Source organism: Balaenoptera musculus, chromosome 4, assembly GCF_009873245.2.
Source record: "Balaenoptera musculus isolate JJ_BM4_2016_0621 chromosome 4, mBalMus1.pri.v3, whole genome shotgun sequence".
In the NCBI taxonomy this organism is placed as follows: domain Eukaryota; kingdom Metazoa; phylum Chordata; class Mammalia; order Artiodactyla; family Balaenopteridae; genus Balaenoptera; species Balaenoptera musculus.
The window spans coordinates 143,273,602-143,287,796 of record NC_045788.1 but is presented as its reverse complement, the minus strand read 5'-3'; the positions used below and the strand labels follow the sequence as shown (position 1 = coordinate 143,287,796).

Genomic DNA, 14,195 nt, shown 5'->3' with positions numbered 1-14,195 from the left:
TCCTTGAGTGCTTCCCAGTGTGCCAGCTCCAGATATGTGAGACACTGAAACTCTGCATTTCAGGCAGCATCTGGATTCAGCTCCAGTCTGCACCCAGCCCTGTCATAGGCCTCAGACTCAGAAGGGAGGCCGGGGCCAAGGGGCAGAGACGGTGCCAGCTGAGCCAGGGCGGGGGCCATCCGGGTTACATGACCTAAAGGAGAACCAGCCGAGGGGTGTGACGTCAGCTGGAAGAATCATCCACAAGGGCGGGCGAGAGCAGGAACACAGTGGCTGTGAGAGAGCGTGTCTCTGGCCAGCGGGCAGAGCTGACTCTGGGGGCTGTGAGGGGGCACTGCTGCCACCCGAGCCCACAAACAACTGCGGGGCACTGCCTGAAGGCCGCCTTCTCTTATGACCCGTGTTTCTTCACACTCGATGAGTCCTCAGAACCCACAAGATCCCACTTTCATGTTCTTCCAGCAGTTTTCATATTGTGTTTTAATCCTCTTAGGTCCTGGAGATGTCTTCATGTGTTTCCACTTGATTTGGAGCTTTGCACCATCTCTCACGGCCATGGGCTTTGAAGCAGGAGAGGCCGGTGCTTTGAAAGCATGTGTGGGTGGAGAGGCGCCCACATCACAGGGAAACCTTTCTGGAGGGACAGCCGGGCAAGGGGCGCACGCCGGTGTTTACGAAGCTGTGCACACAGGCGGTGCTGGGAGGGGCACTGGGCGGGGTCCCAGGGCTGCGGGGTGAGTTCAGCTCACCAGGAGGGCCCGGGCCGTGCCCACGCCAGGTCTGTGGCTCAGGTGTACGTGGGAGGCTGGCTGCCCACCCTGGACGAATTCCTCAGCCCCACCCTCCAGACCTCCCCACCTCTCCCACCAGGAATTCTGGAACCTTCCTCAGGTGGCAGAGACCACAGCTGCAACCACTTGGCCTCGCCATCGTGGACCAAAGAAGGTCCGAGTGGGGTGTGTCCAGGAAGGAATGGGCTCTGTCCACAGAAATCCAGCCTCCAGCGCTGGGATTTCTGCTCCCTGAGCTGTCTGGCGGTGGAGTCTGTGGTCACAGTCATCACGTGTAGACCCAGAATGGAGGGGCCGGGGGAGGGGAGAGGGGAACGGTGGACCAAGATTTGGGCTTTATTGCCTGGGAGGCGGGGCTGATGGAGGTGCCGCTGGCAGAAAAGAGAAGCGAGAGCAGCGGGAAATTCAGGGCGGGGGAGGGGGCAGCCGAGGGCTGACAGAGGCCCCAGTGGAGAGGGCCAGTGAACCCCAGGAAGGCGTGCGTCGGGGCAGGTGGAGGGGACGGGCAGAGGCGCTGCCCAGAGCTATCAGTGGGTGTCTGGGGACGAGGGTGAAGCTGTGGGCTTGTCAGAAACGTAGTCTCCACCAGGAATGTAGACGCCCAGAAACGAAGGAAAAGGAGGCACGTCTGTAAGGAGGGTGGTGTGAGAGCGCCCTCAGCAGTCAGCACGGGGAGGGGCCGGGCTCAGGTGCTAGCAAGGGCCCTGGCACTTCCTCCTGTGCCTCGGGTTTGCTCTGTGAGGTAGAAGAGGGCAGTGGACCAGGCAGCCTGGGGAGAAGCAAGGTTTGGAGGGGCTGCTGGGCCAGGGGAGAGCTGGGAGGGGCACCCCCTGAAGCCTCCTAGGATGGGACCCTCACCCACCTTAGCCAGCTGCCCACAGTGAGGATGGCAGCGTCCCCCCAGGGCCCTTTGGGGGGCTGCCTGCCTTGCCCTGGCAGTGCGCCCCGCCCCTCCCTCCCCAGGCACTCGCAGACCTTGGGTCTTTGCTCCTTCGGAGCCGGAACCTGAGGGCCTCCTCCCCAGCAAGTGATCCGCTGATTACCGGGAGCCCACCCACCCTCGAGGGAGGCCGTCAGGGGCTCCAGATGCTCCCGGCTGCCAAGTGCTGGAAGCACCATCATCCCTCGAGGTGCTCCAGAGCCTGCCAGGCCCGCTGCCAGGGGATTCCAGGGCAGAGCTCCAGGGGAATTCCGCTCAGAAGGAGGGCGGGAAGGGCCCACCCGCCCAGCAGGTGCCTGGCCTTGCTCCGGTGCCAGGCAGGCTTTGGCAGGTTGTTTGATGCGGGAGCTCCTTCTTCTCTCCCTGATGAGTCCCTGATGCACTTAGAACCCAGGAGCGGCCTGACAGCGGGGCCTCAGGTCCGCCCACCCCCTGCCCAGGCTGGAGCAGCCCTGGGTGGGGACTGTCCCCCATTCACTTCCGAGCGGGAGGAGCCCAGCCTCTGGCTGAGGGAGCAGGCGCTGGTCCCACTCCGCGAGGAGAGCTCATCGCCAGCCAATGGCTGTGAGCCAGGGGGGCCCCATGCTGGTCTCTGCCAGCCTCTGGCGGATAAAATACAGGACACCCGGTTCAACGTGAATTCCAGATAAACAACGAATCATTTTTTAGTAAAAGCGTGTCCATACACATACACTGAAAAACCATTGTTTATCTGAAATTCAAATTGAACGAGGCGCCGCGTACTTGCTGTATCTGGCGCCCGACCCAGCTGCTTGCACAGCGCAGAGGTAGGGTGAGAGCACCCCCCACCAGCCCCACCCCCACCCCCGGCCCCAACCGAGCTAAGTCACGCCCACCTGGATGCTCCTCCCCGCCTCCCTGCCGCTGGCCACGCCCCCGTCCTTCCTCCTCGGTTCCTGGCCCTTTTCTCCCCTTTCCCAGGCCCTGGCAGCCCCTTCACCGACCCCCATCTGTACGCCCCTCCCCCTCCACGCTGGGGCTCAAGGCAAGTGAGCTGAGGGTGGAGTGACTCGGAGCTGGAAGGCAGCCCTGGCAATGTGCGGGATACCCCGTCTTCAGACCAGCCCTGGCCCCTTGTCCTGTGCGGGTGTGCACACGTGCAGGAGTGTGTGTACACGTGCGTGCTTGCAAGTATGTGCATGGATATACACAATGCATGTGTGTGCATCAGGTATAAGGGCATACAGGTGTATACATGTGGGTGTGTACATAAAAACGTGTGCCTGCAGGTATGTGTGTGTGCACGTGTGTGCTTGCAGGTATGTGCACATGTATACACTTGTATGCATGCAGGATTGTGTGTAAAATCGTGTCCATGCAGGTGTGTGCACGTGTATACACAGGTGTGTGCATGCAGGTGTCTTGTGTGTCTGCACACGTGCACGTGTACGCAGGTGTGTGTGCGGGTGTGTGCGTTTCCCACTGACGTGGTCTCATCAGCACCGGGGTGGGAGGAGCCGGCGATCTCACCCACCGGTCGCTCCGGTGGTTTCTGCGACCTGGCGGAGCTGGCGCGCGTGTCACTATGCACACTCGTGCGGGTCTTTTAACGTCGGCCCTCTATGAAGTGGCCACAGAGCAGATGAGGCTGGCGGCCCCGCGGGCCCGAGTATCCCCACCAGCTCGGAAGTTTCCGGGTGACCCCAGGGGACATAGTGCCACCTCCGGAGCCGCGGTGAGCAGGGGACGCCAATGCAGGAAGGCCTCAGCCCAGCTCCTGGCCCGGAAGGGGTTGGCAACGCCAGGTGTCCTGGCCCCTGTCCTTGTCCTCGTGTGTCACTTTTAGCTTGAGCTCCCCTTGTTTCGGCTCCTCAGGACGGGCCCAGGCCTGTTTCTACGGCAGCGGCTCTGCCCGGGATCGGGGCTCCGCGAACCGGGCGGCGACGCCCTCTGCTGGGCGTGGAGAAAACACCAAGCCGGGCGACCGGGCCGGGTACCGGACACGCCGGGGCCAGAGGACGCGCTGGGCGGCGCGGACCCACCTGCAAGCGGGGAAGGGACCTCCGAGGAGGGGTCCCATCAGACCCGCCCTGCCCGGCCTGGGTAAAGAAAAACGGAGCTGCTTCCCACGTGGGGTGGGGATGCGAGTGTTCCTCCAGCGTCGCTGGGCATCGGGTGACTAGCTGTGCCCCCGCCATGGCCCCCTGCGTCTGGGGACATGCGGTGTCCCCAGGAAGCAACCCGGGCCCGAGCCTGCCCGCTGCGTGGCTTCCAGGCTCAGTTCCTTGTCGTACAACCTGAGCTGTTTCCAGCTTCTCACTATTATGAATAAATCTACTAAAGGCATCTCATACAAGGCTTTCCGTGGGCAAATTGTTTTTATTTCTCTTGAGTAAAAACCTAGGAGTGGAATTCTGGGCCATAAGGTAGGCGGATGTTTAACTTTGAAGAAATTGCCAAGCAATTTTCCAAAACGATTCTACCGTTTCACACCCTCCCCCGAACAGCATGAGTCCCAGCCGCCCCGCGCTCTTGCCAGCACCGGGTTTTGTCTGTATTTGCAGTTTCACTTGTTGGGTGTGAAGCGGCAGCGCAGTGTGGTTTTTAAGTCAAAATCCCCTGGTGACTAGATGGTGGGTTTCCATCCACCTGCTGGCTTGCTACAGTCCCCTTGCGAAATGCCTATTCAAGTCTTTTACCCATATTTTATTTTATTTTTTGCCTTTCATTATTGATATGTAGGAGTTCCTTATATGTTCTGGATGCAAGCCCTCTGTCACATACATAGTCTTCTATCTCCTCTTTTTTGTACTGATTCAATGTGTTGTGTAATTGTGTGCTCCGGTAATCACGGTGTATGTATTCAACTTACTACAATCTACTTTTTTTTATTAACCATGAGTCCCTATTAATATGTACAATTCAAATTTTAAAAAATTTTTATTTTATATTGGCGTATAGCTGATTAACAATGTTGTGTTAGTTTCAGGTGTACAATCTATTTTGAATTAATATTATACCTTACATATAATGTAATAACCTTACAACAACATGATTTCATTTACCCCCACCCATCTGTCCGGCTACCGTGAGCATGTATATACTCACACGTCTACTTAGGTTATAAGCTCCACAATTTATCATTTCTGCTGTCGGTTGTCTTTACACCCACATGCTCACCATTCCCAACGCCCTCTGCATCCCTTCCGCAGACGCTACTCTCCTGTGGTGTAATCAGCCTTCAACTTCACAGCTTCCTTCGGTACTTCTTTTTTTAAAATTAATTAATTAATTTATTTATTTATGGCTGTGTTGGGTCTTCGTTTCTGTGCGAGGGCTTTCTCTAGTTGCGGCAAGCGGGGGCCACTCTTCATCGCGGTGCGCGGGCCTCTCACTATCGCGGCCTCTCCCGTTGCGGAGCACAGGCTCCAGACGCGCAGGCTCAGTAATTGTGGCTCACGGGCTTAGTTACTCCACGGCATGTGGGATCTTCCCAGACCAGGACTCGAACCCGTGTCCCCTGCATTGGCAGGCAGATTCTCAACCGCTGCGCCACCAGGGAAGCCCCCTTCGGTACTTCTTGTAAAGCAGGTCTGCTGGCAATTCATTCTACCACTTTTATCTGAAAATGACTTTATTCTACCTTGAAGGATATTTTCACTGGTTGTAGAACTCTGGGTTCACGTTTTTTCTTTCGTTTACTTTAAAGATGGTTTTCTGTTGACGTCAAGCTTCCACTGTTTCTGATGAGATGTCGGGTACCATTGGTACCACTGTTTCCCTATATCGAATGTGTCTTTTTCCTCTGGTGGCTTTTGCAATCTTCTCCTTCTATTCTCGATATTTAAATATGATGTGTCAAGGTGTGGGGTTTTTTTTGTCTCTATTCTGATTGGGGTCTCTGATCTTCTTGGATCTGTGGTTTGGTGTTTTTAATCAAATTTGGAAAAATATTAGCCATCATTTATTTAAATGTTTTTTCTGCCTCATTCTCTTTTCTTTTCCTTCTGTGACCCAATTACATGCATGTTAGACTGCATTATATTATTCCTCACTCATGGAGGCTCTGTTCACCTTTATTGTAAACGTTTTTTTAACATATTTATTTATTTTTGGCTGCATTGGGTCTTCGTTGCTGCACGCGGGCTTCCTCTAGTTGTGGTGAGCGGGGGCTACTCTTTGTTGCGGTACATGGGCTTCTCATTGTGGTGGCTTCTCTTGTTGTGGAGCACGGGCTCTAGGCGCACGGGCTTCAGTAGTTGTGGCACGGGGGCTCGGTAATTGTGGCTCACGGGCTCTAGAGCACAGGCTCAGTAGTTGTGGCACACAGGCTTTGTTGCTCTGCAGCATGTGGGATCTTCCCGGACCAGGGCTCGAACCTGTGTCCCCTGCATTGGTAGGCGGATTCTTAACCACTGTGCCACCAGGGAAATCCCTATTGTAAACTTTTTTCCCCCTTTCTGTGCTTCAATTCAGGTAATGTCTATCGGTCTATCTTCTAGTTCACTGATTCTTTCTTCTGGATTGTCCAGGTAGCTCTTGATCCCATGCAATAGATTTGTGAATACAGATATTTTCCTCTTCAGGTACAGGATTTCTATTTGGCTCCTTTTAGAGTTTTCCTAGCTTTCCAAATCTCCCCATCTCATTGTTCATTACACACATATTTCCCTATAGATTCTGATCATAGCTACTGTAAAGTTTACATCTGTTAACTCCAATATTTGCACTGTCAGCCTATTTCTACTTGCTATTTCTTCTCTTGATTATGGGTCACATTCGCCTGCCTGTTTCCCCAGGTGTTTAACTCTCTGGTCAGTTCCTTCAGCCTCTCAGTTGTTGTTTGTCTCTGGGTCCCTGGGATCTTGTCCCCTGTGTGTGCACTTCAGGAGCTGGACAGGACTTGAAAGAAGTTAATAAGGAGACATTGGGGCTTCCCCTTCTGGGGTTCCCTCCTTCCTAGGGTAGTCCCCTTCCATTTCTAGAGACTCTGCAAGCCCCAAACTCTCACCTTGGACTCCCCGGTCCAACCAGCCTGCTGCCTCCATTTGAGTGTCATGCCCATGTGCCACAGGATGGGGAGTACCCTCAGAGAAAACGTCAGATAAACATGCATTCGGGGGTTGCATCCCCCCCACTTTCCACCTGCCCTTGGCCCTTGTCCAACACCTTTAAACAACTGTGTACTTTTTTAAGCATTGCATCCAGAGTTCACGATTATTATCAGCAGGAGGGTCAGTCTAATGTAAGTCTCTCCACCAGTATCAGAAGCCAGAAGTCAAGAGGCAAAACATTTAAAGACAATTTCAGTGCAAAGTGTTCCACCGGACCTTCTGCAGCCCTCGCCAGCCCATGACAGGGTCAACCGCTTTCTGCCGACGTAGGAACTCAGACCCCAGCAGCCTCCTCAGGCTGTGGTTTGGGGTCCCCAGGAGTTTTGGCACGCTGTTCCACCAGCCACAGGCCCCTCCCTGCTGCGGGGAGCTGCCACATTCTACCTGCCTCCACTTAAGCCCCTGGCATTTGCTGCTTTCCGGGGTGGTCACTCCTTTCGTTTCTGCCCCGCCCTCTCTCTTCAGGGCTCAGACCAGGGCCTGGATCTGGACTCCTCTGGTCCTCCCCTTCCCCATGCACCCCCACCCCAGCGCCCCCGAGATGCTGGCCGTAACTTCCTCCTCCTGGGTCCCACCTGCAAATCAGCTTATGCAGCTCGACGTCTGGGGCCAAGGCTTGGCAGCCGGCTATTCATGTAAAGGTCCAGCCCTGTTGCCCCATGCACACCTCACCGTCCAGGGCGATAAGTGATTTCAGAGGAACAGCACAGGCACCCAGAGATGGGACGGTCCCTAGAGCCAAAGGAGAGCCTCAGGCCAGGGACAGCGTGTAGTGAGAAACTCCGGAGGTCCCTAGAGTTTGCTTTGGATTTCAGAGCCTGACTGCGGGGAGCAGGGAGGGCTCCCCGGAAGAGATGTTGTAGCAGCTGGACCTCCCGGACGGGCACACTGGGGCGTGGGGGAGGGGCGGCACAGGTGGTAAGAAGCGCTCTATGCAGATGACCCCCTGACTCACGTGCAGTGAGGCTGGGAAAGCGCAGCGCTGGCGGGAGGGCCCCGACCTGGCGCCTGGAGCGCACAGGGTCTGGAGCCGCATGGGTGGCCGTCCTGAGGGTCTCCGTTCACGCGTGCTCTTGGCCCCCTTCTCACCGTCCCAGACGTTTGGCGCCGCAGACTGGGAGGTTTTCCACATCGGGGAGAGGGTGTTTCTCGCCGTCGCGAATAGTCACCGCTATGACGTGGAAATGCAAGTGCAAAACGACTCCTACGTCATCAACTCCGTCATCTACGAACTGAACGTCACCGCGCAGACGTTCGTCAGGTTCCAGGAGATCCGCACCTGCAGGTACCGGGGCGCGGGGTAGAGGGGCGGGGCAGGGATCCAGGGGTGCCCGCTTCCCGCCCGGCAGCCCACAGACGGCAGCGTGCCTGTGCCTTCCGGAAGCCACAGGTGCCCCCCCCCACTTCCTGGAGGTGTGACGTGGTCTCACTCCCCACTCCCTGCAGACCTACTTTCTCCAGGGCCCGCTGAGTGATTGCAGCTCCTGTTGTAATCTTGACTCTGCTTTCAAACGATGTGGCTTGTGTGTGTGCTTTTTACAATTCAGTGTTTTTACATTAAATTCACAGGTGTGTGCAACCATCACCACAGTGACTTTAGAATATTTTCATCACCTCAAAAAGAAACCCCACCCTTTAGCTATCTTTGCCTCTCCCCCCACCTCCCCAGCCTCTGGCACCCACCAGTCTGCTTTCCGTTCCTCTGGGTTTCCCCATTCTGGACATTGCCTGTGAATGGAATGCATACGATGTGGTCTTTTGTGTCTGGCTTCCTTCACTCGGCATGTTTTCAAGGCTCATCCACGCTGTACCTCAGTGCTTCACTCCTTTTAAAGACTGAGTAATATTCCACTGTATTTATTTACCACACTTTGTTTATCCCTCATCAGCTGATGGACATTTGTCCGTTTCCACCTTTTGACCAAATGGTGTGGTTCTGAAGAATAAAAATATGCTTCATATTACTGTCAGCGGGCTTACTGTCATGCTGCTTTGGAGGAAGAACAGGAAGTAACGCCAGACGTTCACTTCCTCCTGGATTAAGCTGAAGCAGCTTCTGATGTGAGCTGTGGGGCAGACAGTTTCATTCAACACTTTGCTGTTTGCTTCTTTTCCACGGCCTCGGTTTTAGAACCCAGCTGCGACTGGCAGAATACCGCACGGGGACCACACGGCTGCCCTGCTGCCCACAGCCACACCTCGTGCTGCCCCTCAATGAACATGGTCATGGCCACCACTTTTTTTAATGACCGAATCGTGACTGGCCATGGCTGGAAGTGGCCTGAGACAGGATCCCAAACAATAGAAGAAGGAAGCAGTGATGAGCCCCAGGGCCCCCACTGGCCTCAGCCCCCCTGCATGTCCCCAGGGACCCCCGTGGGCCCTCTCACATCCAGGGTCCTGTAGGAGCTCTAGGCCGGCACCCTCAGTGCCCCACTGAGAAGGAACCCAGGGGTGAGTATCGACCAAGAGAGAATGGCCCTCTACTGCCTGTATGAGCCATAACCCTGAGGCCACTGGATGCAGATGCACCGGCCTGACCTTTGGCATCCAAGTGACTCCCACTTGCTGCAAGGCTGTGGCCTCAGTTTCCTCATCTGTAAAGTGGACACAGGACAGTAATGCAGTAATCAAAGCGGTGACTGGGGAACATGGCTGATGCCCAGTTGGCCTCCTTGGATAGACAGGGCTCTGGGATGTCCTTCCTGGAAGCCCTCTGTCAGACCCCTGGGAACTGAGCCATCTCTGAGCACAGACTCACCCTTAGCAAGTTCAGGAGGCACTTGTTGAAGACAGGATGCAGTGGTCTGTTTGCAGTAAGAACCACAGCTTGCAAATGTAGGGGAACGTCTCTATGTCAGCCGAAGGAGCGGGTGAGTGGGTGACCTCACGGCCAGTGTCCTCAAGTTCCCGCCTCCAGAGAGTGCTGCAGGCCTTCATGGAGTGACCACAAGCTTGGGACTGTTCCTCTATTTCAACCTCTTCTAAGTGAGTGACTTTTGCACCCATGTTCATAGCATCAGCGTTGACACTTGTAACCCAAGTGTCCATCGACAGAGGAATGGATAAACAGAATGTGGTCCATCCTTACAGTGGAATATCGTTCAGCCTCAAACAGGAAGGACATTCTGACAACTGTGAAAACACGGATGAACCTTGAGGACATGATACTCAGTGACATAAGCCAGTCAAAAAAGGACAAATGCTGTACGATCCACTGATCTGCAGTCCCTGGAGGAGCCAGATTCATAGGGACAGAAAGCAGGACGGTGGGGGCCAGGGGCTGGAGGAGGGGATGGGAGTGAGTGTTTCATGGGGATGGAGTTTCAGTTTGGCAAGATGGAAAAATTCTGGAGATGGATGGTGGTGATGGTTGCACAACAGTGTGAATGCGCTTAATGCCACTGAGCTGTGCGCTTAAAAATGGGTGAAACAGACAGTTTTGTGTTATGTGTATTTTAGTACAATTAAATTTTTTTAATTTAAAAAAATGAACAATTAATTTGCATTTCCCGGGAATAGACCAACTGGCTGTGTGACTGAGAAAATCTCTCCCCCTTCTGTGGATTTTGGAAGTGGGACCTACCCCCCTGAATTCTGAGATTAGGGGGAGAACTGGCTGGACTCCAGCCCCCCGAGTTCCATGGCAACATCTCCGAGTCCTGTGTCCTAATGTCCGCTCACTTGCTTTTGCAGTGCTCTGGACTGGGAGTTCTTCTCAGTGGGAGAAGATTATTTCCTGGTGGTTGCAAACTCCTTCGACGGAAATACCTTCTCGGTAAACAGTATTATTTACAGGTAAAGGCCGTGCCCCTCCTCACCACCTCGGTTCACCTGGGGTGTGCTTGCCTTCCCCACTGGTGACCACAGGCTCAGAGCGAGTCACAGGTTATCGGGCCCTGTGGGTCACCTGGCACGCAGCGCACCTGAGTGCAGGCTGAGTCTGGGTGATGCCCCTGGGTTAGCCAGGTGACCACTAGTCTCGCTGATGCTCACGACTTTGGATTCTGGTCAGAGATGCAGTGTGTGGATACACTAATTTGAGAGTTAGTCGTATATTATCCTGTTAAATGTTTCCATCCAGGCCTACGGTAGATCCCTCTGTTTTTCATGTGTCCTTCAATAAAATTTTACACTTCGTCATAGAGGCACTGTGGTGTTCGCAATACATTCACTTCTGGGAGTTTTCCGAGTTGTAAGCACGTGTCCATTTCCATCTGCGTATCCTGACAATTAATTGTTGTGTCTGGCCATCCAGCCACGTTATCTCTTTCAGTTCTAATGGTTTCCTGAAGAAATGTCTGTGGGAACTCTAGAAGGATAACTACGCCTACAAATAAAAGCAACTTTGCCTCTGTATTTCTAATGTTTTTACTGCTTGTCTAGTTTTCTCAATTAGCTAGAAATTCCAGGATGATTTTGAATCGTAGGAGCAGTGACCGGCCGTTCCGTCTGACTGATGTGATGGAAACGGTCTGGGCGTTACACAGTTTGACAGGATGTGAGCAGTCTCGCCCCGCTGGCACTCTTTAGTGCCTGGCGTGCATCTTACTGGTCAATCTGTTGACATAATGATTTATGAGAGGTGACCTTGCACTCCGGGACAAGCGCCACTTAACGAGGATGTGCAATTATTTAACGTGTCACTGGCTACCAATCATTATGATTGATTTCAGATTTTTGTATCTGTAATAGGAAATGAAATTGCTCTGTGATTTCTTCTGGACACTTGATATGGAACCTAACTTAATAGGCACACCACCTACACCTGTGGGCTGGGATAGTTTGAACAGTAGGACTTATCTGTTTTCTTTACGATGTGGTTAAATTCAGTTACAAAGCCGTCTCGGCCTGGTTCCTTTTCAATAGTGTTTGTGGAGCAGCTTGTCCAGTCTCCCCCGTGGCTATTGGTTTAATCAAGTTTTACGTCTCTTCCTGAGACAAGTTTGCTTACCCATATTTTATTAGAAAAATCATCAATTTTCTTTAGACTTTCTAATTAATTGCTGTTTTCAACAAGACAAAGTAATTTTAAAATTTTAAATTACTTAAAATTTTAAAAAATTTTAATTAATTAAAAAAAATTTTTAATTTTAAGTAATTTTTAAGTTTTAAGTAATTTTTAAATTTCAAGTAATTTTTAAATTTCAAGTAATTTTTAAATTTTTAAAATTTTAAGTAATTTTAAAACCTTAAGTAATTTTAAATTTTTAAGTAATTTAAAATTTTAAAAATTTAAGTAATTAAAAAATTCATGTGGAAGAATAAATTTTCAAAGATGGCCAAGAAAATGTTGAAAAGGAGAGTAGTGAAAGAGGTCCTGACAGCATGCAAATAAAGCAGTATGATTTTTGCTAAACATAAACAAATATGTAGAAGGAGTAGAATACAGTCCAGAAAAGAGCCGATCTTTCACAATCATCTAGTGTGATAATGCTATATTTCAGCTCAATGAGAAAAAGACGAATTAATAAAATAATTTCCTGTAATTTTCTGTCCATCTGGAAGAAAACACACCTATACCTCTGCTTCATATTATACACAAAGTAAATTTTATAAGGAGCAAACACCTAAATGTCAAAAATTCAACAACAGAAATATTAGAAGAAAAGCTAAGATGACTTTGTAAAACCTCAAAGTTCTACAGAGAAGATGTGAGACCTTGCATAGGCTGGAAAGAGGCCGCCAGGCCGACCACCTACATTAAAAGTTTTTTATGGAAAGGGCGTCCCATTCAAAATCAAAGGACAAACTGTCCACCACACATATGGCAGAACAGGAACCCCACAAATTAATAAAAGATTTTTTTTGAATCTGGAAAAATGGGCAAAAGATATGAATAGGGGTCTTCAGAACTAAAAATGGACAATGTGAATAAACACGTTAGAAGTTGTTGTTGCAGAGCGCGAGGATGACGCATTTCCCTATCTGTCTGGACGCTGTTTAAAGACCCACAGTGCTGAGTGTGTGTGTGTGTGTGTGTGTGTTGAGGGGGGGCTGGCCCTTCCCCACCAGGACAAGAATCACCCCAACCTTTCCAGAAAGTCATCTGGAAAAACATTTAAATTAAAACTACGACTGATTTTGATCCAAGCTGCCCACTCTGGGGCCTCCACCCAATGGAAACAGAGCTACCTGTCGATAAATCCCTTTTGAAGGGCAAAACCTAGAAACCGCTGACTGTGCCGGGGCAGGACGAAGGGCTGGGTTCAGCATCCTCGTGTGGGAGCGGGGGTCACAGAGCCGTGTGCCGGCAGTGGGGTTCCTGCATCCAAAGACGGGTGCCATACCCGAGCGGTGCCAGGTGTGTGTCTGAGGGCCGTGCCTCACTGTCAACCCCAGCAGTGAGGAGGGGGCTTCAGCTCGGACCCCACTATTAACCCACCAGGAGCCCCTCCCCATCCCCTGCCCGACGGAGGCATCCGAAGGCACTCTGGGCTGGGAGCAGGACCCTGGGTGGATCAGAGCAGCTGCGGGGTCTTGCACAGGGCAGGTTCCCCCTTCCCGGCCTCAGTTTCTTCTTTGCAGGCTGAGAAGGCCCCTCCTGGCCCAGCTCCCCGTGATTGTAAGCTGGGGGATTGTGAGGCTGGGATGCTTGGCCCCTCCATGCTGTGCCCGGTGGGAGAAGCAGGTGAAGAAGGCCTGGCGAGGATCACGGGGTGGGGGGGTGTCCAGTGGGAGCCCCAACGCCCAGGCACCTTCTCCTCTCAGAGCAGCCTGGCACCGGCGCCCCTGCCCCGAGGCTGACAGTGTCTCTCCCCACAGGTGGCAGGGGTACGAAGGCTTCGTCGCCGTGCACAGCCTCCCGACCTTCGGCTGCAGGGACTGGGAGACCTTCCACACGGCTGCCGGCTCCTACCTGGTCTACTCCAGCGCCAAGGAGCCGCTGTCCAGGGTGCTGAAGCTGAGGACAGGGTGATGGGCCCAGAGACCCAGGAATGCGACCCATCTGGCCGCACCCCTGAACCCCACCTGAGAAGGAACCTCCGGGGAGGGGGACGAGCCTGGGAGAAGCTGTGGCTTCCAGAGCCACCACCTCGCCGCCTCTGGCTCTTGTCCAGCCGGGGATGTTTTCACTTCCACCCCAGTAACCATGGTGGCCGGACTCATGTGGCTCTGTGGGTGTCCAGGTGGAAGGCCAGAGCTGCCCCTGCAAGTCTGGTGTCCTGCAGGGATTTCGCTTTAAAGGAAAAGTTCATACAAAGTTTTACCTCAAAAACAGCGGGGCCTGGTCACCTTGCCGCGGTGCCCACCACGTGGCCAGATGCTCGGCTCTGCTTGGGGAGCCCAGACATGGGAACCGGCTTGATGCTGTTTGACATATTTGTACCAGCTATTTATTGTATTCTGTCTATACTGAAATGTATTTATGATGCTCTCTACAAAAAG

General features: G+C 52.8%; 1 protein-coding gene across 1 annotated transcript in view; it reads left to right on the top strand.

Annotated features, from left to right (window-relative positions):
• Positions 1–14,195, top strand: part of TSPEAR (thrombospondin type laminin G domain and EAR repeats) — an 88,234-nt gene extending 74,039 nt beyond the window's left edge. Inside the window, exons 10-12 of the mRNA XM_036849462.1 lie at positions 7,904–8,091; positions 10,503–10,604; positions 13,572–14,195. Coding sequence (XP_036705357.1) covers positions 7,904–8,091; positions 10,503–10,604; positions 13,572–13,725 — 444 coding nt within the window. The 3' untranslated portion in view covers positions 13,726–14,195. The remainder of the gene's footprint in view (positions 1–7,903; positions 8,092–10,502; positions 10,605–13,571) is intronic.